Raw genomic sequence first — 21242 nt, 5'->3', positions numbered from 1 at the left:
TTCAATAATTTTTTTTTAGTTAAACAACGTCTTTTCTCCTCTCCTTACCGTCACTTGCTGTTTGGTTAGATTGAAGCACTTAAAACTATGTGGATATTCATCGTTATTGGCCTTAACAAAAATCCTCTCACAAAGTCATTCCAACAAATTGCAAATCTTCTTTTTTCCTTCTGCTCAGGAGATTTTTTTCTTTCCTTTTTTCTTCGTTGGGTGGAGCAGCTCAAGTCTCCCTCCCAGTGCTTTTTTTATTTAATTTTCCCTGTAGCTTTTAATCACGTTTCCCTGACTTCCTGGGATTGCAGTCCATGAGAAAAAGCGATTAGAAAGCTTCGCTGTTTCCAACTGGCAGAGCAGAACCAGAGTTTTGATCTCTGCCAGTCAAGTACATTATGTTTTCTGTCTGTTTAGACGACAAAAGAAGAACCCAGAAATGTTATCTCTCACATTTGTGGGCCTGTAAATCAACACAAAGGTACACTGTCTGACAGTGAAAGTGACAGGAAAAGCCGTCTGAGAGGAGGTTTGACTCTGAAAGATCCTCGTGTTCTTTTGTCTGGTGCACCGTGAGAAAAGCAGGGAACAGAATCAAAGTTAATACAAGCTTTTATTATATCGGAGGTTCACTTTTCTCAAACCACAGAGGAAGGAGAGAAATGCACACTGTGGTCATCAATCCAGTCATATTTATACTGAAAAGGGAGGGGTTTTGTACGTTGTAGGAGCCGATGTTGAACCTTATCTGTTGAACCTTATCTGGGAAACATGTCACACTTTCAGCCGTTTATTTTCTGTTGTCTATCTCTAATCTGACATGCCAGCCCAGCAAAGATCTACAACCAAAACCCAGAGAAAAACATGATAGGACCCATCAATCTTGAACATCCGTTCCTCTTCACCGTCCTCATCTAAAGAAGAACTCAGATAATCAGTACTCAAGTTGTAAAAAAGAATCAGGGGGGATGGTGGATTTTATCATATGGGGACGGATAATTTGTGCTGATTAGAAATAATATAATATATTACAAATAATAGCAGTGACCAAAACACCTGCAGAAATACTGCAGGAATGACATAGCAGCAGTTAAATGCAGCCTTCTGTAAGCTTTAAATATCCACTGGGCTTACATCAAATACATCAAAACACAACAATAAAAAACACTTTTCTGAACTTATCAATATGACTCTGTCCTTCAGAGGATAAGTAACATGGATCACTGCAAAAACTCTAAATCTTAACAAGAATATTTGTCTTATTTCTAGTTAAAATGTCTAATTTTAATAAAAAAATCTCATTAGACTTAAAACAAGACTAAAAACAACAATTTTCACCTGTTTCAAGTAGATTTTCACTTGAAATAAGTAGAAAAATCTGCCAGTGGAACAAGATTTTTTTGCTTGTAATGAGAAGATAAATCTTGTCCCACTGGCAGATTTTCCTACTTATTTCAAGTGAAAATTTACTTGAAACAGGTGAAAATTGTCAAATAAGTTATTTTTCTGGTGTTATTTTTCTGGTGATGACTCTAAATGTTGAAATAGCAGTAAAACCACATTCATTGATGAAATGACATAAGGGATGGAAAGGAGGGATGGTAGTTTTACAGGGGGGATGATCCATCCCCCCTCATCCCCCCTCAACTCCAGTACTGCAGATAATCAGTCTGCTCATAAAAACAGGAGCTGGTTCTGCACTGAGAGCAACCATCAGTGTACAATCTTATAGAAAAAAAACCCTCATACTTTTAACAATTTCATAAAACCCTAGCAACTCTCAGCTGGAAGGATGGAGAGCAACAAGTCTTCAGACTGTAATCAAATTCCAAGAGCAGCGTGGAAGAAAAGCCTAGATCCATCCTTGAGTTGGTTATGTAAACGTGTGCTGCATCTTTGATCTCCAGCTCTACAGCCGGTAGACCTGCTTTTCCACGACAGAACAAATCATTATTTCAGCTGCAACACATCTGCCTCTGTGATGGTTCTCCACATTTATGCCCTCCACGAGCAGCATTCGTAAGCCTCGGTGTTTCAGCTGCTGAGTGTTTAAAAGCCCTGCTAGCTCCAGCCCTGATGTAAAAGGTTCGTCATCGTGTTTGTTAGCGGTGTGACTCATTGTTTGAGCAAAGGTGTTGGAGATGTGGAGCCAGGAATAGTGCACGTCGTATTGTTGAGCAGAAAGAACGAACGGCAACAGAAACACATGAACCAGACCAGAACAAGTGTTCCCCGAGTCCTCTCACTCCTCCCAGGCCTCTCTGGCGCTGGCTCTGTCTGTCACTCCATCTGTTTCACGGGAGTCCACACCGGAAAGATGGACAAAATGTTCAAATGTTGACCCCCCCTTTCACGCACACACACACACACACACACAGGAAATGTCCTTTTATAGGCTTCTCTCTCAACACTGGAAGTCTCATAAGCTGCTGTTCTCTTCTCTGTGAGCAGTTTCCATAGCAACAGTATTATGTTTCCCTCTGTGGCAGGAAGAGAGAGAAAGAGAGACGAGTTCAAAGTGAGGCGGCCGGTGGAGGACAGGTCTGGGTGTACGGTTAGGACTCGGCAGAATTATACACGTGCTTCGGATGGAGAGAGTGAAGCAGCACAAGGAGGATGTTTTTGAGAGACGGCACCGGAGTGCTCTACGGGTTTTAGGTGGGGAGAGTGGGATGAGTGCCAGACCAAACACAACATTACATAAACCAGTCTCGGTCTGACTCACAGCCACATCCAGCTAAGTGCTTTTCAGGTCACCCCAGCAGGGATGAGTAAAAGTCCTGACATCGACTCGGAACAAATCACTTCTGGAAATCATTTTTCGATCTCAGCCATTACAGTACAGTAAATAAGCCTTCACCCCCCCCAGTCATGACAGCCGGCTCTCTGCAGCACACGACAGTCAGGGATGTCTCTCCTCATAACACCCATCTGTCTGGCATGTGACGTAAACTGCTGCTCATACTGATGGAAAAATGCATCGAGTAAAATACTTGGATGTCAAAACTAAACGTGTGCAATGTTTGCTGGCTTATCTCAGCCTTAACATGTATTTATTTGTTAAACACGTCTTAGATCTTAAGAATGGGGAAATAGTTGTGAAATAGTGTGTTGTGAATTGAAGAAGATGCATCAAAAGATGCATGTCAACATAGTACAGACCTTTATGGAGCAAACCTACATCACTTATAGGGCTGGGCATCGATTCAAATGTCAAGAATCGATTCGATTCCGATTCGTAAGATTCAGAATCGATTATCAAGATTTGATTCAATCTCATTCGATTCAATTCCGATATAAATTTGGGTTAGTGTTATTAAAACTGTTTTTTGAGCTGTTGCATGAATTACATATGACTGTAGTTATGCAACATATTAATACTAGTATTCTATTGAGATTCAACAGCAAGTATTGCTGTTAATGATGCTGTAAGGACCAATCACCTCCCAGAATGCTGATAGAACTGCTTTAGGAAACATCGTGTGGGTCAGAATTACCAAAGAGATCCAGGGCAGCAAACAGATGCGTATGAAATCGCTTTTATTTTTTCCCACATTCCGTTTAAATTTTTTCCATTTTTGGTCTATTTCGGTTTTTAATTTTTGAGAATTTGGTTTTTAGCATTTTATGCAAATGTAACCCCAAGAACAGTATATAAAGTAATGAAATATAGACAATTTATGTCATGGTTGGTTTGCTGAGGACCCAAGTGCAGGAGAGCAGGAGTTGCAACAAAAAAGGGTTTATTTACAAAAACGCAAAAACAAGGCGCTGCAGAGCAGGATCAACAAAAACCAGGATCAGGACAAAAACTATGAGGAGACATGGAGGAGGGAACAGTACGGTCCGACAGGGAACAAAGGAATGACAAGACAAGATATACTGAGGGGATAACGAGACATGACGAGACACAGGTGCAGACACAATCAGGGCAGATGGGACACAGGCGGGGCAAAACAGAAACTGAAGGCTGGGGGGAATGTCAACCTTGACAATTTATGCAATTATAACTGAAAACTTTAATGTTTTCATACCTTTAAACATATTTAAAGGCAAAAACATGGCACCAGTTATTCTCGTGTCCAACAAAACATTCCTTTTTTGAGCATAAACAAAAAAATACCAAAAGTTGTAATGTAATGATGAAAAAAAAAATCGATCTTTACGTACAAATCGATTTTTAGGAATTAATATGAGAATCGATTTTAAAATCGGAAAGTCGATTTTTTTCAACACAGGCCTAGTTGCTTAAGTCGGCCACGGGAGAGAGAAGAGCGATGCCCATTCCCGTCACCGGTACTCCAGTCGCACCAGGGGAAATCATTCAGGCACCGGAAACAAGGCAAAAACGTCCTCAAGGCTGAGTGTGAAGATGTGAACAGATGGTAGACAATGAGGAAAACATGGAAAGAATCATATACAGTATGCTCCGAAGGAAGCATAAACATTTTTTCCACGTGAAAGCATCTGAAGCCATGACTGGTGTTTGCAGGAGAGGAGACGACAAAGGTGAGCAGGGCTGGAGAAGAACAATAAACAGACATACTGTATGACAGGGGTACGGGCTCAGTTACACTCCTGGCTGCACCTGGGTTCTCCATCCCTGCTGCTGCCATGACAACCACACACAAGGCTACTGTAGAAGGTGGAAGGTGTAATTGGTTGGGGTTTTTGTCTTTGGATGGAAGCAGACGCCTCAGCTCAGCCCCCCTCCTTTACTGTAATGACCTCCTACTTCCTAGCCGCTGGAATTGGCCTTAGTAGCGCTTCCAACACTTGAGTTTCCCGAGTTTTACCAAAGGCATTAGTGAGGAGTGGAGGGAGGGGACTGGGTTCATGTGAAGAGCGGAGAGGGGATTATTTAGATGAGGTTATGTTCTGGGTCTCTGGAAAGCGCCTAGAGACAACTTCTGTTGTAATAGACACTATACAAATAAAATTGAATTGAAATAGAATTGAATTATTTATTGGAAAGTGTAATGTGTTTTGGTTTTTTTCTTATTATTACATTAAAGGAGCATGAGGCAGGTTTGACGCAGGATGTATGAAAAAAATTTGTATACGTTTTAAGTTTTCTAGTAATAATGTCAGATGAAGCGTTCCAAACCCAAAAGAATGAGCCCTCTAGTGTATCTCTCCTTTGCCTTGAACAGGCTGTGTGCTGCAAAATGTGCTGCAATTCCAGGCCGGAATTTCCCGCGCTGGGCTGCGGATGTGACGTCACATGACGCTGCATGCACGTTCTCCCCGTTCTCCCGTGCCGGCTTCACTGTTGGCTGCAGTACCCCCGACGGCCGTCGTGGCGAAGGGTGGCGCTAGAGAGTCTCATATCTTAAAAGGAGCCTCATGCTCCTTTAATTGAAATTTGATTTCTAAGGAAAAAGGGACAGATAAAATAAGCTTAGTCTTCTTTCTGTTCCCTTTCATTCAAGGAAAGAGATTTTTTGTAATTATATTGAACTGTTTTGTTTTTCTCTTAATGAATGAAATCAAGAATAAAATAAAAAAATAAAATTTGGATGAGGTCACGTGTCCAACATGGACAGAGACAACTTCTGTAAAATTCAGAATTCAATTTAAAATTGTATTACTTGCATATAAAGCCCAAAACGGCTTAGCTCCGCAGTATTTACAAGATTTGATAGTGCCTTATGTTCCTGGCAGAGCTCTCCACTCCCAGGGTGCAGGTTTACTCGTAGTTCCTAGAGTATCTAAATGTAGATTTGGAGGGCGGGCGTTCTGCTATCAGGCACCATTACTTTGGAACCAACTTCCAATCTGGGTTAAGGAGGCTGACACCACCTCCACCTTTAAAACTAAACTTAAAACCTTTCTGTTTAGTAAAGCCTATAGTTAGTGTTTAGTAAACCTCTAGCTGGTGTTGGTAAATCTCTAGGTAGTGTAAACTCTAGTGTGTTAGAGTCAGTAGTCATAGTTGCAGCTATAGAACAAAACTATAATAGTTAGTCTCAAATATAGCTTCGCGGTAGATATAGGCTGGAGCCTCGGGAGCTGTGTTCCCAGGCCCCCCGCCCCCACTCTATGAGTTCAAGAGATGGATTGTTGCAGATGGTATTATCCAGTTAAATGTATTTTTGACTGTAGAAATGAATGATCATGTTGCAACCCTGCTGTCTGCACACCCCTTCCTCTCTGCAGGAGTCCCAGGGTTCTTCCAGCTCTCTGTCTTCCGCTCCAGTTCCCAGCCCCGTGGATGATGGGGACCGACTCGTCACGGAGGGTGAGGAAAATTTATGTTGCAAAACTGTTCCATCTCTCCCCTGGTGAGCAACGGCCTCGTACTTGCAAATATCACCCATGTCTGAATCATGCCATGACCTTTAATGCATCTCCGGCCACCCTCTGTTCTCCAGACACAGTTTTTTTACACTCCTCCCTCTCTCTGGTGCCCTCTCCCCCTGCCCGCAAAACACTTCTGTGGTTATAAATGTGATGAAAGCTGGTTGGTTGTGAGTTGGTCTCGATCTGGAGGCTAACAGATACTGAGCTGCAGCATCAATCTGGTTTAAATGGGATCAGGTTTCCTTCATCTCATCACACAGTGTCCTCTTTGATTCCATTAACACCGAGAGCCCAGAGAACCATTTCAAATGTTCTGCATGTGTTTGTGAATAACATTCATTGCATATATTTGCATTTTGATTTACCAGAGTCTCCAGATTGATTACCACTGACTCTGCAGAGCCTCAATGTGGGATGCAACACCCCTTCTGTGCCCAGAAACTGAGTTAAAATGATAGTTTAAATTGATCTTTTTTAAATAGTTATACAGATTGTTATTCATACCACGGTAGCACTTTATAATAACTACACACTATTAAGCATTAGTTAAGCATCAGTAAATGCTTAATTGATCATTAATTCATCATTAGTAAAGCATTATTCATACATTACTAAGCATTAATAAACAGTTATAAACCTTACAACTATAAAACATGTATTAACACTCTTCCCATGTACAAATGTACGCATACACACGATCTTATGAACCATTAACAGACATATAATACTTAATAAATGGTGAACCTATCATTTACAAAGTATGAGAATCCAGCTATACAAATGATAAATTCATGATCAATTAATAGTGTATAGTTGTAAGGTTTATAACTGTTTTTATTAATGCTTAGTAATGTATAAATAATGTTTTACTAATGATGAATTCATGATCAATTCATGATCAATTAAGCATGTTTCTGATGCTTTACTGATGCTTAACTAATGCTTAATAGTGTGTAGTTATTATAAAGTGCTACCCATACCACCTTTATGTTAGATGTATGCTAGTGTTTAAATCTAGTAACCAGGGACAGCCTGTCGTGCTCCTCAGGAATGGCGAACAGTGAGGTGATTAAGCATAAACTGGTTCAGATTGGGCCCTCAGCTCCTCTCAAGCGCCTGCTTCTCCCTTGCAGCCGAGGTTCTGGTGGACGAGGTTCCAGCGGTGCCATCCTACATCTCAGACCGCTACAAGGTGGGCCGGATTTTAGGCGATGGGAACTTTGCTGTGGTCCGGGAATGTGTGGAGCTCTCCACGGGACGGGAGTACGCTCTGAAGATCATCAACAAGGGCAAGTGCAGAGGCAAGGTAGGCAAATATCCCCGCCCGGGGGGAGAAAAGCCTTTGAATGTGGGATTTCTTCTAGCATTGTACACCGTTGTTGTGGGAAGTAGTTGTTTTTTTTCGTATGAACATTCAAATCAACCAAGTTTAAAGTTCAAGGAAGCCATATTTTATTGGTGCCAGACATAAGAGAGTACATAGTATCTCCACGTGTCTGCAGGCTGAGATTGTTTTTGATTTTAAGGTTGTTCTGAAAGACTTGGAAGCAAGTACAACTGGCTGTAGATGTTTCGACTGCTGATTTTGTTTGTGATTTGTATTTCTGATTTGTTTTTAACTGTTTTGTTATTGTTGGTTTGTGCAACTTTGCGTTTGTGCTGGTGCCTGTCTTGGCCAGGACTCTCTTGTAAAAGAGTTTTTTAGGGTGCTTTCACACCTGTCCCGTTTGCAATTGTTCCGAAACAGGGAGCGTTTCCCCCTAAAGATCGGTTAGTTTGATATATGTGAACACAGCAATCGTGCTCGGATGCGGGACAAAACAAGCGAGCCGAGATCTCCTAGGAGAGGTGGTCTCGGCTCACTTCCATTCCAGACCTGGAGCGGTTTGTTTGTAGTGAGAACAGAATCCACACAGCAACCGACACAACTCCATTCATGTGTATGTGCGACCGCGGCGCAAGGAGAAGAGTCGGTGCAGCCTCCACCCTCTTCTCTCCTATTGGACACAACTTTCTCTCTTCTCCTTTCTCTCCTATTGGACGCGCCGAGATGTCGTCACAGCGCGGCACGGTGAAATTAAAAGATATTCAATTCGGGCAGGCAGGCGCGGCGCAAACGCCACGGCAGGTGCCGCTGAGCTCGGCAGCAGAGCGGTCCGCTCCTGCGCCGCGGTAGCACATACACAATAAATGGGAAAGCCGGCGGCGGCCTGCGCTTTGCCCCTCTCTGTGAAAGGGGTTATAACCATTGTTGTTTTTCCCGGGGTACGGAAGAGGAAACTCCTTCCGCGTTCATTTCTGACCAATGAGAATGAGAACAGTTGGTTGGTTCATGGCATTTGTTAACAGCTTTGAACCGCTACAGACGGTTGCCTTGTGAACACAAACACCACGAACGAAAAATGAAACAACTGTATCGATTTAGCCCCTGAATCGGAACAAAACAAACGGGCCACAGGTCTGAAAGCAGCCTTAATCTCAACGAGACTTTTTTCCTGGTTAAATAAAGGTTTTATATATAAATATATATACATATACATGTATATAAACGTTTCATTGGGCTGTAAAATGATTTTAATCTTCCTAGGAGCACATGATCCAGAATGAGGTCGCCATCCTGCGCCGGGTCAAACATCCAAATATCGTCTTACTCATCGAGGAGGTGGACACTTACAACGAGCTTTACCTGCTCATGGAGCTGGTCAAGGTGTGTTTCCCTCCTGCACCTTCACGTTTGATCTTATGTGCAATTCGCCATCTGCCCTGGTTCACAATAGCTGAGTTTTTTTTTTTTATTATTTATATAGCGTCTATTACAACAGAAGTTGTCTCTAGGATCTTTCCAGAGACCCAGAACATAAACCCCCGAGCAATTAGTACATAAACAATGGCAGGTAAAAACAATCCTAGTGGGAGAAAAACCTTAAGCCTTAAAGACCGTAAAAACCTGAGATGAGAGATATTCTCTCGCACATGCCGGTGATTATGATCTCCAAGTGGAGTGTGACCGAGAGCAGCAGAGAGGCAGGAACGGTGACGCGTCGGAGGAGCAACAATCCACCAGTGCAGCAGATGACGAAGTCACACCGTATGGGCTGTAGAGGACCTATCTGCAGCCCCGGGCGCTCGTGTGTTCACATTCTTTATTCTCTCTCTCCCTCGCTATCTGAGTCAAGAAATGTTTGTGCATAATTCAGGAGCCAGAAATGTGATCCATCTGTTCGGGCTGTGGTGTAGAGTACTACAGAATATAGATGAGAGGCAGTCTGTGGGAGAACTGTGCGTATGTGTGAGAGTCCAAAGTAGGAGGATGAAGAGAGGCCTGTGGATGAATGAGGTGGAAACTTAGAAAGGGAGACACACTGATTCCAAACATTTTTGGTTGACCATCTCGCCATTTTAATTTTGGGATGGTGGGACTTGTAATTCTCTGAAATCTCCCAGCTTTGTGTCCTGATGTATGCCCACATACGCTGTTGTGAGGAGCCCAATATTCAATATGCCCACCTGTCCATAACTCAGGCCTGCACCCAATTCAATTCAATTCAATTCAATAGAGGGTCTGCATTGACGTGACTTTCCCACTGGACCACACCCCCGTACTGCACTGAGTGGCAAAAACAGCTGCAACTAGTGGAGAAGACGGGATAACAGCTGATTATCGGCTTAAATTAAAGGCAGTTGGACTTGACAGTGACCCGTACAGTTACTCCAAGAACCAGTGGTGCATGGACATTAATATTTGGTACAGTTACCAAGAACCAGTGGTCCATGGACATTAATATTTGGTACAGTTACCAAGAACCAGTGGTCCATGGACATTAATATTTGGTACAGTTACCAAGAACCAGTGGTCCATGGACATTAATATTTGGTACAGTTACCAAGAACCAGTGGTCCATGGACATTAATATTTGGCCACAAATCCAGTTTCCTGATATTTATATGTGTGGCAGGGTGGAGGAGCAGCCACTAAGCTGATTGGGCACACCTGTGCCCAATCAGCCTCTCCACCCTGCCTGCCTTCATAAAGAGCAGCTGCACACCAGCAAGAGGTCTGCTGGGAGAGGGCTCTGCTGAAGGTTCTGCTGGTGCACGTGTGTCTGGGGGAAATAAAGGAGTTCCTGCACTAAACCCTGTGTCCTCCGTCCTGTCGGTCGGCCCCAGTGGCAACGGGCTTGCTACAATATGTACTTAATTTCTACGCCGGGGAAATACACGAAGCAAAGCTTGAAGGCTTACAAAAGTCTTGACACTTGGTCCGACTTCAAGGCAGGATTTGTTGTAGAAATTAAAGTGATGAGGACACCGAACTTTATGATTTGACCGTTTAACGTTAGCTACCCAAAAATCCAACATTACCTGATACAAAATGGGAACCGCAAATCCACGTTTCGGTGTCTGGAATCCAGTTGTTTCTGTGAATTGCAGTGATCCATTTGTCTCTCTTAAGCGTATTTTTCGGCAGTCTGTAAAACGATAACTCTGATTTCTTGCTAAATCTATGAGTACAGTCGATCACACAACAGCTCTTTCCCATTTTAGATGTTTTCCAGTTGCTCAAACTGAAAGTTTACACTGCCACTCAGTCTTTCTGACACTCAGTCTTTCTACCACTCAGTGGGCGTAACCTGCTGTGAAGTCGCATCTGTGACGTCATGCGCATTCCCTCAATTAAATTAAATTCAATTAAATTAAATTAAATTCAATTCAATTCCATTTAATTCAATTAAATTAAATTTATATAGCGTCTATTACAACATAAGTTGTCTCTAGAGTTGTCTCAGAGATCCAGAACATTAACCCCCATGACCCACACCACAATGTTGCTTATTGATTGATTGATTGATTGATTAACTGCTAATTGTAAGCGATGCAAATAGTTTTACCACTCTAGTGAGATATTATTTAAGTTTTTTTTGTCATTTCTTCTGAGCAGAAACATATGTTTACAGATTTTAAAGCACTATTGTAATACAAAAACATTTAAATCCCTGCCTGTGAGCTGTAACGCCCCTGCTTTCAGAGTGAGAAGCTAAAACAGTTTGGATGTTTAAGCATCCGCGTCCAGGTCTTGTTGGCAGAGGTAAGAAGGACAAATACAGCGGTTAGAGACTGAGCTGTGGCATTTGACAGCTCTCATGTTTAAACAAATGCTGCTGCGCACCTTGAACCCTGACAGTGAGCCTGAGTCAGCGCTGGAACAGAGAAATGTTCAGCCCTATTTTAAGCCTCTGCTCCACTTAGTTCACTCGGGGAGAGGAGCTCGGAGAGAATGAGAGAGGAGTTAGAGGAGAGTGAGATTCAGAGGGAATAAAAACAGTGATGGACTGAGACAGATGTGGAGAAGCTTGAGAAAAAGGAAATGGAGGGAGTGAATTAACAGGAATAATTACAATCAAAGGGAAACATTAAATACAGGGGGGGATATTTTTCAACCAAGCCGGGGAATGAGAACACAGGTTATCCCTCCAGCAGCGGAGCACACAAAAAGTAGTGCCTAAATGAACTTTCTTTGCTGTCAACTCTTGAGTGGAAAGTATATCAGCAAGCATGAGAAGCTGTCAAACTGGGAGTCTTCCACTGCCAAACTGTCCCCTGTAACATTATTGTTCCCAATATAAGCAGTACTAGAGTTGAGGGGGGATGAGGGGGGACGGCATACCCCCCTGAAATAAAAACAGTCAAAATCTTCCCCCCTGTAAAACTGCCATCCCCCCTTTCCATCCCTTATGTCATTTCATCAATGAATGTGGTTTTACTGCTATTTTAACATTTAGAGTCATCACCAGAAAAATAACTTATTTGACAATTTTCACCTGTTTCAAGTAAATTTTCACTTGAAATAAGTAGAAAAATCTGCCAGTGGGACAAGATTTATCTTCTTATTACAAGCAAAAAAATCTTGTTCCACTGGCAGATTTTTCTACTTATTTCAAGTTAAAAATCTACTTGAAACAGGTGAAAATTATTGTTTTTTCCAGTGATGAGTCTTGTTTTAAGTGTAATAAGATTTTTTTTTTACTAAAATGAGACATTTTAACTAGAAATAAGACAAATATTCTTGTTAAAATTTTGAGTTTTTGCAGTGATCCATGTTACTTATCCTGTGAAGGACAGAGTCATATTGATAAGTTCAGAAAAGTGTTTTTTATTGTTGTGTTTTGATGTATTTGATGTAAGCCCAGTGGATATTTAAAGCTTACAGAAGGCTGCATTTAACTGCTGCTATGTCATTCCTGCAGTATTTCTGCAGGTGTTTTGGTCACTGCTATTATTTGTAATATATTATATTATTTGTAATCAGCACAAATTATCTGTCCCCATATGATCAAATCCACCATCCCCCCTGATTTCTTTTTACAACTGGAGTACTGAATATAACAGCCCACATGTTCATGACTCCACAGGGGGGGGATCTGTTCGACGCCATCACCTCCACCAACAGATACACGGAGAGAGACGCCAGCGGCATGCTCTACAATCTGGCCAACGCCATCAAATACCTCCACAGCCTCAATATTGTGCACAGAGACATCAAACCAGAAAACCTGCTGGTGAGTTCACAAGCTCATATAACATGCCGCAGTGTGCCAACACCCCCCCACGCCTCCTGCCCCGCCCACATCCCATTTCCTGCTGCCTTTCTCAATGAACGATGAAGTAATATCACTCACTCTGAACTCTCATAGAGAGATGACTCACCCTGCCTTCACACCCCTGCAAACTCCCTTTGCTCATTGTCATCCTCTTACTCCCATTTGCTGTGTTTATGTCTTTCAAATGATGCTCGGGTCAGGTTTAGGTTTAGAAATGTTCTACTCATCTGGGGGCAAGGCATGAGTTTCACAGAATATCCTGAAAAATGCCAGAAAGAATTCAGGGGGAAATTCCACCAAGCATCTATTACAACAGTAGTGGTCTCTATTAAAGCTGCTTTAAGGCAAGGCAGGTTTATCTGTATAGCACAATTCAACACAAGGTCATTCAAAGTATTTTACATCAACATTAGAAGTGGCAAGACACAATTAAACAGTAAATAACAAATAAAATGAAATAAAATGATAATAAAGGAGGTCAAATAATAAAAAGTACAATTTAGAAAAACAGAGGCACTCAAGAAGTTAGAAAAATATAAAAAGACTCGTCTTTGTTATCTGCCTTGAAGAAGGCCTACATGGCCGAAACATTTTTTAACTTTTACTAAGCCATGATTCAATAAAGGCTTTTTATATTTTTCTAACTTCTTGAGTGCCTCGGTTTTTCTAAATAGTTTTTCAATCTTTTGGATCCCCATGCCGAAGAGCACCTGAAGTATACTTTTCATACACCCAGCAGCACTCCATGCGTTTGTAGTTAGACAAATAAAAAGTACAAGTTGTTAAAAAGTAAGGGCAGTAGAGTACAGCAGGTACATCTCATTCTTACAATGGCAAGAATTACGTTTCTATACGGTCAAAATGTACAAAGACCGGGTCAAATACAGTATTACAAAAGTCATTTGTAACAATTTGTACGGTGAATTAAACCAATTGGACAATTCTATGCCACAATGCCTGTTTCCAGGTCTTATTTCACACAACTGACGAGAATTACGTTTCTATAAAGTCAAAACGTAAGAAGACCAGGTCAAATACAGTATTACAAAAGTAATCTGTGCCGATTCGTGCGGTGAATCAAACCAATTTCACAATTCTCCGTCACAATGCCTGCATTCAGGACTTATCCATAACTTTGCGCGGTTTTCAAAAATCGTGAGTATTTAATTTAAGAGTACGCTTAAATAACAAATAAGATGAAATAAAATGATAAGAAAAGAGGTAAAATAATAAAAAGCACAAGTTGTTAAAAAGTAAGGGCAGTAGAGTACAGCAGGTAAGTATTTAATTAAACAGTAATGTTTTTATCCTGATTTAAAGGATCTACAGTTGGAGCAGACCTCAGGTCTACAGGAAGTTTGTTCCACCGGTGAGGAGCAGAATAACTGAACGCTGCTGAACCTTGCTGGTTCTGGTTCTGGAACCACAACAAACCAGATCCAGATGAAGCTCAGGGGTCTGGGAGCTTCATAGGAACCAACAGATCAACCATGTATTTTGGTCCAAGACCATTCAGGTCTTTGTAGACCAGCAGGAAGATTTTAAACTCTATCACTGGAAGCCAGTGTAGTGATTTAATGACTGATAAGATAAGAAATCCTTTAATAGTCCCACAGAGGGGAAATCTGGTGTGATGTGATTCCACTTTTAATGAATTGTGATGTCATGTGTGTGTTTTCTGTGTGTTAAGGTGTATGAACATGCAGATGGCAGCAAAAGCCTGAAACTGGGAGACTTCGGGTTGGCGACGGTGGTTGACGGACCCCTCTACACGGTCTGTGGGACCCCAACATATGTAGCACCTGAAATCATTGCTGAAACAGGGTAAGGACGGCTGCTGCACCGCTGAGTCACATAGACAAATCACTACTCCTTTCATTCAGTTTCAGTGCCAGTACACTGCTCAGTCATATACGGCTGGCTGCAGAGGAAATGTCATTTTTATTAGGTGTATGTATTTGAAATGATTCTCTATCTTTGCCTTGAGCTAATGTGTGTTATTCCTCCAGGTATGGCCTTAAGGTAGACATCTGGGCAGCTGGAGTCATCACGTACATCCTACTGTGTGGTTTCCCACCATTTAGAGGGTGAGCTAACAAGAAAACTTCAGGTTCAGTGTGTTGGGTTCATTTTGGGCAACCTGTCCATTTTCATTTGTGTTGTATTAAAGCAGCACAATGTAACTTTCAGCTTTTGTTGAGTTCGGCGGCTCCTTTGGACAAAAGCGGTAGTGCTTTACCATTAGTGTGGCAGGGTTCCTACCATGCTCCTCAAAGTTACATAGTGCCAGTGAAGGAGATACAGACCCCTCAGACCATGACAGAGGTTCATTAAACCTGTTGGAAGTTGATGTTCCATCACAATGACTCTGGAAATATGATATTAACGTGGAAAAGTTACATTGTGCTGCTTTAAATCACAATAAAAGAGGGCGGGAGCACATTACACCCGTTTTAAAATCGCTGCATTGGTTCCCTGTGCGCTTCAGGGTTGATTTTAATGTTCTTTTACTAGTTTTTAAATGTTTTAATGCTCTTGGGCCTTCTTATTTGTCTGCACTACTTTTATCCTATCGACCCTCGCGGACCCTGAGGTCCTCCAGCCTTTTAACCATACGAGGAGTTAGAACCAGGACACACGGGGAGGCGGCATTCAGTTATTCTGGCCCCTGATTGTGGAACAGCCTCCCGGAGAACCTCAGGAGAACCTCAGGAGAACCTCAGGAACCTCAGGAACCTCAGGAGAACCTCAGGAGAACCTCAGGAACCTCAGGAACCTCAGGAGAACCTCAGGAGAACCTCAGGAGAACCTCAGGAGAACCTCAGGAGAACCTCAGGAACCTCAGGAGAACCTCAGGAGAACCTCAGGAACCTCAGGAACCTCAGGAGAACCTCAGGAGAACCTCAGGAGAACCTCAGGAGAACCTCAGGAACCTCAGGAGAACCTCAGGAGAACCTCAGGAACCTCAGGAGAACCTCAGGAGAACCTCAGGAGAACCTCAGGAACCTCAGGAGAACCTCAGGAGAACCTCAGGAACCTCAGGAGAACCTCAGGAACCTCAGGAGAACCTCAGGAGAACCTCAGGAGAACCTCAGGAGAACCTCAGGAGAACCTCAGGAACCTCAGGAACCTCAGGAGAACCTCAGGAGAACCTCAGGAGAACCTCAGGAGAACCTCAGGAGAACCTCAGGGCTGCAGGGAATGTTGATGTTTTTAAAAAGAGGCTCAAGACCTTTAATCTCTGTAATCAGGCTTTTAACTGACTCTTTATAATTTTCTATGCTCACCCCTATTTTTATTGGATCTTACTACTCTGTTTTATATTAATCTTTAGTTTAGTTTATCCTATTTTATTATCTCATTGTTTTATCTCAATGTTTTATTTGAATGTTTTAGTCGTTATTTATGGTCGATTTCATACATTCTATTGTTTTATTCTCTTAGTTTCCAATGTCTTGCTTTCTAGACCTACTTTTAGGATTTTATGTTGTACTTTTAAACTCTTTTAGTGTGTATTTTAACCTCATAGCCTATCTTATCCTGCTTTGTCTACACCCATATTTATAGATGCGTACGTGCACTGCTACAGTAGATAGGGGGGGGCAGGGCTTTAATAAGTTTTATGTTTGTGTATTGTTTTTATGTAAAGCACTTTGTGCTGCATTCCATGCATGAAAGGTGCTATACAAATACAGTTTCATTTGATTTGATTTGAACATCTTTTGTGTTTTTATCAGCTTTAAATTTGTAATTTAGATTTTTTTGCAACTGTTTGCAGGAGCAGTGACGACCAAGAAGCACTTTTTGATCAGATACTAATGGGACAGTTAGAGTTTCCTCTACCGTACTGGGACAACGTGTCAGAGACTGCCAAGGTGGATATCCCTCCCTACACACGTGTCAGCTCCTCTTGCGTATTCTGAGCATTTTTATCTGGTTATACGGAGAGAAATTCATTGCTTTCTGCTGGTTCCTGCAGGAGTTGATTCGATCCATGTTAGAGGTGGAGGTGGACCAGAGGTACACTGCCCTGCAGGTGCTGGAGCACCCATGGGTCACTGTAAGTACGCTGTAATCAGTACTCGAGTTGTAAAAAAAAATCAGCGGGGATTTTATCATATAGGGACAGATAATTTGTGCTGATTACAAATAATATAATATATTACAAATAATAGCAGTGACCAAAACACCTGCAGAAATACTGCAGGAATGACATAGCAGCAGTTAAATGCAGCCTTCTGTAAGCTTTAAATATCCACTGGACTTACATCAAATACATCAAAACACAACAATAAAACAGTTTTCTGAACTTATCAATATGACTCTGTCCTTCACAGGATAAGTAAAATAGATCACTGCAAAAACTCAAAATCTTAACAAGAATATTCGTCTTATTTCTAGTTAAAATGTCTAATTTTAGTAAAAAAATCTCTTTACACTTAAAACAAGACTCATCACTGGAAAAAACAACAATTTTCACCTGTTTCAAGGAGATTTTCACTTGAAATAAGTAGAAAAATCTGCCAGTGGAACAAGATTTTTTTGCTTGTAATGGAAAGATAAATCTTGTCCCACTGGCAGATTTTTCTACTTATTTCAAGTGAAAATTTACTTGAAACAGGTGAAAATTGTCAAATAAGTTATTTTTCTGGTGTTATTTTTCTGGTGATGACTCTAAATGTTGAAATAGCAGTAAAACCACATTCATTGATGAAATGACATAAGGGATGGAAAGGGGGGATGGCAGTTTTACAGGGGGGATGATTTGGACCGTTTTTATTTCAGCTGGGGATGCCATCCCCCCTCATCCCCCCTCATACCCCCTCAACTCCAGTACTGGCTGTCACTGACCTCACGCAGAGCCTCAATCCTGTTCAGCTGCAAAAAATGTTTGCCAAAAATGAATAATCATCTGTTCTCCTGTGCTTCCTACAGGATGAAGGTCTATGTGAGAATGAACTCCAGCTGTCAGTTGCAGGGAAGATAAAGAAGCACTTCAACACCAGTCCGAGGGGCAACGACACCACTGCAGGAGTGTCAGTCATTTCTGTAAGTCCACCCAGAAAACACACGGTGCACGTAGAGCAGCTGCTTTTATTGGTAGGTAAACTGCTTGAGGCAAGTTTATTTGTATAGCACAATTCAACACAAGGAAATTCAAAGTGCTTTACATTGACATTAAAAGCAGCAAGACACAATTAAACAGTAATTAACAAATAAAATGAAATAAAATGATAAGAAAAGAGGTAAAATAATAAAAAGTACAAGTTGTTAAAAAGTAAGGCCAGTCAAGTGGATCAGCTGCAGCTGCCTGATAGATTTCTTGTTAAGGCCTGTAAAGATACAATAATCCAACCTACTGAAAATGAATGCATGAATACGTTTTTCCATGTCTTGTTTAGACAGAAAACCCTTAATTGAAGGAGAGATGTGCTGTTCTCCTAAACTTTCCTTGTTAATTCACTCTGCCTCTCGAGACAGAGTCAGTTTTTGTGAGTGAAGTCCCCACACGAAACAGCGTTTGGATTGATTGTGCTGCCTTTTCTGTTTGCTCAGCTGGATGACAGCTTTTCTATGCAGAGATCTGGGTCGTTGGATTTCTACCAGCACCCGGCCATGTACTGGATAAGGTACGCCAGGTATCCATGGAGACACAGGGGGGGTCGCAAACCAGCTAGAAATGAAGCTCAAATAATGTCCCCGGAGGCCTTTCCTGAGTGCTGCCCTGCTGCATGCTGCTTGGCTTTGTGCTTCTTCCCCTTCTTCCCTTCCTCATTGCCAGGACTGATTTTTTTTACCTGCATTTGTTTGTGACTCTGTCATATGTTGTGTGGCCGGGATTTCTCATTATGCTTATAAGAGAATGTATGTTAAACCCACACCCAATATTTTCACTTTGTTGGCACCGGGTTTTGCAGAGATTTTCATGTAATCCGTTTTTGATTACACAGTTTCTTTGTGAATGCTGCCTTTCCCAAGAAAATGGTCCTGCACGTGTTTGGTAATGCCCCCCACGTGGCTCCCTCCTGTAACAGCAGCTATTCAGCTGCACATGCTCAGATCCCGTTGGGTCACCTTTGGTGCGTTTCATTTACCTCAAAACTTGGAATTCTTTATATATATATATATATATATATATATATATATATATATATATATATATATATATATATATATATATATATATATATATATATATATATATATATATATATATACACAGGACTGTCTCAGAAAATGAGAATATTGTGATAAAGTTCTTTATTTTCTGTAATGCAATTACAAAAACAAAAATGTCATACATTCTGGATTCATTACAAATCAACTGAAATATTGCAAGCCTTTTATTATTTTAATATAGCTGATTATTCAAGAAGCATTTCGATTTCAAGCAGAATTTGCTGCCAGAAATTGAGTGAAGCAAAGTTTGAGAAGCAAAAACATAAAGGAGACGCAACAAAGACGTTTAAAAATTTACGGAGCACAAGTCTTTTCCTGACCCTGCACCCCAACCTGGGACTTGATGATTGGGCCGGAGCTTCGGGAGCTGCGTGCTGGCCTGCGGTCCCCACCCCTGGTCATCCCGTTGCTGCTTCCACCTGCCTGCTGTGCTGTTGCCGTCCCTGACCCACCAGTCTGGCCCTCGGCAGGAGGGTCCCCCCTGATGAGCCTGGTCCTGCTCAAGGTTTCTTCCCTCCTAAAGGGGAGTTTTTCCTTGCCACTGTTTGGCTTAAGGTTTTTCTCCCACTAGGGGAGTTTTTACCTGCCATTGTTTATGTAATAACTGCTCGGGGGTCATGTTCTGGGTATGGGTCTCTGTAAAGCGTCTAGAGACAACTCTGTTGTATTAGACGCTATATAAATAAAATTGAATTGAATTGAAAAATCCCTTAAATAGAGGGTCTGCATTGACGTCACTTTCCCACTGGATCACGCTCCCTTACTCACACTGAGTGGCAAAAACAGCTGCAACTAGTGGAGAAGACGGGATAACAGCTGATTATCAGCTTAAATTAAAGGCAGTTGGACTTGACAGTGACCCGTACAGTTACCCCAAGAACCAGTGGTCCATGGACATTAATATTTGGTACAGTTACCCCAAGAACCAGTGGTCCATGGACATTAATATTTGTCCACGAATCCAGTTTCCTGATATTTATATGTACTTAAATTCTACGCCGGGGAAATACATGAGGCAAAGCTTGAAGGCAGAGAAAAGTCTTGATGCTTGGTCCGACTTCAAGGCAGGATTTGTTGTAGAAATTAAAGTGATGAGGACACCGAACTTTATGATTTGACCGTTTAACGTTAGCTACCCAAAAATCCAACATTACCTGATACAAAATAGGAACCACAAATCCACGTTTTGGTGTCTGGAATCCAGTTGTTTCTGTGAATTGCAGCGATCCATTTGTCTCTCTTAAGCTTATTTTTCGGCAGTCTGTAAAACGATAACTCTGATTTCTTGCTAAATCTATGAGTACAGTCGATGGAACAACAGCTCTTTCCCATTTTAGATGTTTTTCAGTTGCTCAAACTGAAAGTTTACGCTGACACTCAGTCTTTCTGACACTCAGTCTTTCTGACACTCAGTCTTTCTGACACTCAGTCTTTCTGACACTCAGTGGGCGAAACCCGCTGTGAAGTTGCATCTGTGACGTCATGCACATTCCCTCTATACGTGACTATTTTTGCTTAAGTAAATCCCCTTGTGCCTTGTGAGCATGTGCATAGATTGTATTGGCTTTACCCAGCATGCCCCACAAGGATCTACTCCTAACGTTCTCCTGTGCTTCCCTCTACCAGGCCCCCCCTCTTGATAAGGAGGGGCAGGTTCTCGGATGAGGACGCCACCCGGATGTGAAGCCGGCATCCTTGCAGACGATCCAGACTGTGAATACAAAAATCACAACAAACCCACGACGCGCGGAGCCTCCCGGTTGCCTCCCCGGCCTGCCCCACGCCCCCCCCCAACCCTGACGCTTGCTCTGACACCTCCCCAGACCGCAGACCTCCGTCCGACTCCAATGACATCTCCATCAGCTCAGCAAGCACCATCACCTTCTAGGGAGCAGGGGAGGAGGAGGAGGAGGAGGAGGAGGAGGAGGAGGAGGAGGAGGAGGAGAAGCAAAAGGGGGGAGAATCCTCATCCAGCTCCTCCCTTTGCCTGGAGGAGGAGGAAGAGGAGTCGTCCCCACGTCTCAAGCTGGGGATGAACAACAGAGATGCGTGGAGAGAAAAAATAAAATAAAAAAAGCAAAGGAATTCTAAAATTCCACGAGTCCATCTCTCCAAACGTGGAGGAAAAAGATCGATAAAGGTGGGGTGGATGAGCAAAAAAGTGAAAGA

The 21242-nt window shown here is 42.1% G+C and overlaps 1 protein-coding gene across 3 annotated transcripts in view; it reads left to right on the top strand.

The window, feature by feature from the left end:
• The window catches only part of LOC133459444 (serine/threonine-protein kinase DCLK1-like), an 80729-nt gene extending 59763 nt beyond the window's left edge, over window positions 1-20966 (top strand). For 2 of the 3 annotated variants that reach the window (XM_061739368.1, XM_061739367.1), the window contains 12 exons: window positions 6151-6232; window positions 7428-7600; window positions 8882-9001; window positions 12705-12851; window positions 14584-14717; window positions 14903-14980; window positions 16672-16768; window positions 16873-16953; window positions 17829-17942; window positions 18450-18523; window positions 18873-18894; window positions 20700-20966. In XM_061739368.1, the coding sequence (XP_061595352.1) occupies window positions 6151-6232; window positions 7428-7600; window positions 8882-9001; window positions 12705-12851; window positions 14584-14717; window positions 14903-14980; window positions 16672-16768; window positions 16873-16953; window positions 17829-17942; window positions 18450-18523; window positions 18873-18894; window positions 20700-20738 (1161 nt within the window). In that variant the 3' untranslated portion in view covers window positions 20739-20966. The remainder of the gene's footprint in view (window positions 1-6150; window positions 6233-7427; window positions 7601-8881; window positions 9002-12704; window positions 12852-14583; window positions 14718-14902; window positions 14981-16671; window positions 16769-16872; window positions 16954-17828; window positions 17943-18449; window positions 18524-18872; window positions 18895-20699) is intronic. The other variant, XM_061739369.1, reaches the window with a different exon arrangement.
• The last annotated feature ends 276 nt before the right edge of the window (window positions 20967-21242 follow it).

The sequence above is a fragment of the Cololabis saira genome, chromosome 14 (genome assembly GCF_033807715.1).
Source record: "Cololabis saira isolate AMF1-May2022 chromosome 14, fColSai1.1, whole genome shotgun sequence".
NCBI lineage: Eukaryota > Metazoa > Chordata > Actinopteri > Beloniformes > Belonidae > Cololabis > Cololabis saira.
Note: the sequence above shows the minus strand (reverse complement) of the source record. Positions and strands in the feature narration are given on the sequence as shown.